General features: G+C 39.4%; 1 protein-coding gene and 1 pseudogene across 1 annotated transcript; one reads left to right on the top strand and one right to left on the bottom strand.

The window, feature by feature from the left end:
* Window positions 1–5: 5 nt before the first annotated feature.
* On the bottom strand, window positions 6–253 carry LOC111033138 (histone H3, embryonic-like; the record flags this gene model as incomplete). Its single annotated transcript, XM_022313737.1, has 1 exon — window positions 6–253. A coding segment is annotated over exon 1 (180 nt), but the record flags the coding sequence as incomplete, so codon positions are not given.
* A 138-nt stretch (window positions 254–391) lies between these two features.
* LOC111033139 lies at window positions 392–845 on the top strand (annotated as a pseudogene).
* Window positions 846–2,046: the final 1,201 nt, after the last annotated feature.

The following is a 2,046-nucleotide window of genomic DNA, read 5'->3' as shown; positions in this document are numbered from 1 at the left end:
AACAGTTCCGTGCTCTTCTGGTAACGACGGATTTCACGGAGAGCGACGGTTCCCGGACGGTAACGATGTGGCTTCTTCACTCCTCCGGTGGCTGGTGCGCTCTTTCGTGCGGCTTTGGTGGCCAACTGTTTCCTGGGCGCCTTTCCGCCGGTAGACTTGCGGGCTGTTTGCTTGGTACGTGCCATTTCGACTGTTTGAAACTGACAAAACTGATAACTGTTATGAACTATGGATGTCCGACAAGATTTATCTCACCGGTATTTATACACAAATTGATACCATATCCGTCTCTTCCATTGGCCGGTGTGCGGTGGTTAGGTCAAGAGTGGGAGAAATATGGTCGAGCATTCCGATTGGCCGTGCGCGCGCGGAGAAATGTATAAATACAACGATAACTGGCGGTGTGCTATCAGTCAACGTTCAGCGTTCGAAGCAGCAGTTTCACAGTACCAAACAGTAACCTACAGCACTCATACGAAAATGACAGGACGCGGCAAAGGAGGTAAAGGACTTGGAAAAGGAGGAGCTAAACGTCATTGAAAAGTGCTCCGTGATAACATCCAGGGAATCACCAAGCCTGCCATTCGTCGGTTGGCCCGCCGTGGCGGTGTTAAACGTATTTCTGGTTTGATCTACGAAGAGACCCGTGGAGTCCTCAAAGTTTTCTTGGAAAACGTGATTCGTGACGCCGTCACATACACCGAGCACGCCAAGAGGAAAACCGTCACTGCCATGGACGTCGTATACGCACTGAAGCGACAAGGCCGTACCCTGTATGGTTTCGGAGGCTAACTGCTCACGTACACACACACACACACATCCTAATTAAAAAGGCCCTTTTCAGGGCCACTAAAATATAACAAAACCGCCGCCCTGTCGGCGATAGATTTGTCTAGAATTCTAACTCGAGACGGCGGCTAATACAAATGTTTTCCCGTCTATATCATTTATCTAAATATCATCTGTTGCCGTCAACGATTACTGCCGAGATAAAGATATCATCACCATACGGGGTCCCAATTTCTGAAAAACCACTAATACCGAAGTCGTCTCACCATCATTTTTTTTTTTTGTAATTCTTTGTACAAACGTGTCTTGTTCAAAAAATATTGTCAAATCTTGAGTTACTTTTTATGATTCCATAGTAATGATACTTGTGGGATAATTTATATATCTGACATCTGTATGGCATCAATGTAATTTAATTATATGTATTGTCTTAACATCTTTTTAATTTGTATATGACACATCGTTTAGATATTAAAACTAAGAAAAATAATAATGTTTCCATATTTTATTTACCGACCAAAGGATATTTTTTAAATGTTTCATTTTCAATACAACAATATACATATTAATCATACATTCAGACAAAAGGGTCTACTAAAGTTGCTATAATATGCAATAACCATTTTTGACTTAGGTTGTTTGTTCCGAACATCAAACAATAATAAAACATACTTTGCAGTGTGAAAATGTTACTAAAGAGTAAAAAACAGTGATTGCATGCTACTAACCCGTGCTATTGGGGAAATAAGTACGTAGGTTATAGCGGTAGGTTTACAGTTGCAGCTACTTTTTTATTGAATCAAATTTTTTTCCACCCCTTTACTCACAATATCTCGAAGGTAAACTATTAAAATAGTAACAGTGTGTTCTTCAAACCGCCATTCTTTTATACACTATTATTATTATTATTATTACCTCACGAATCGCTGTGAAAAGTATCAGTGACAGTTACATTTCAACATCACTAATTTTGGAAAGTATAATATAAGATAAAATTATACGTACTGTGGCGCAGGAAAATGATAGTTGAAACTTATGAGGTTGTAGAGTGTTAATGCTCTAAGTGATGGATAGGCGTCTGGCCTAGTGATGGCAAATAATAACAGTAACAGTGATTTATAACAGTTATTACTACTGTAACAGGAACAAGCTGTTACTTGGAAGAAAAAATAACAGTTATTGTTATTTTTTGTTTGTTGTTTTAACACGGTGACACGGTTATCATTGTTATTCATTATCAGCAGCATTACATAGAAC

Source organism: Myzus persicae, unplaced genomic scaffold (assembly GCF_001856785.1).
Source record: "Myzus persicae strain clone G006 unplaced genomic scaffold, MPER_G0061.0, whole genome shotgun sequence".
NCBI classification, from domain to species: Eukaryota; Metazoa; Arthropoda; class Insecta; order Hemiptera; family Aphididae; genus Myzus; species Myzus persicae.
Note: the sequence above shows the minus strand (reverse complement) of the source record. Positions and strands in the feature narration are given on the sequence as shown.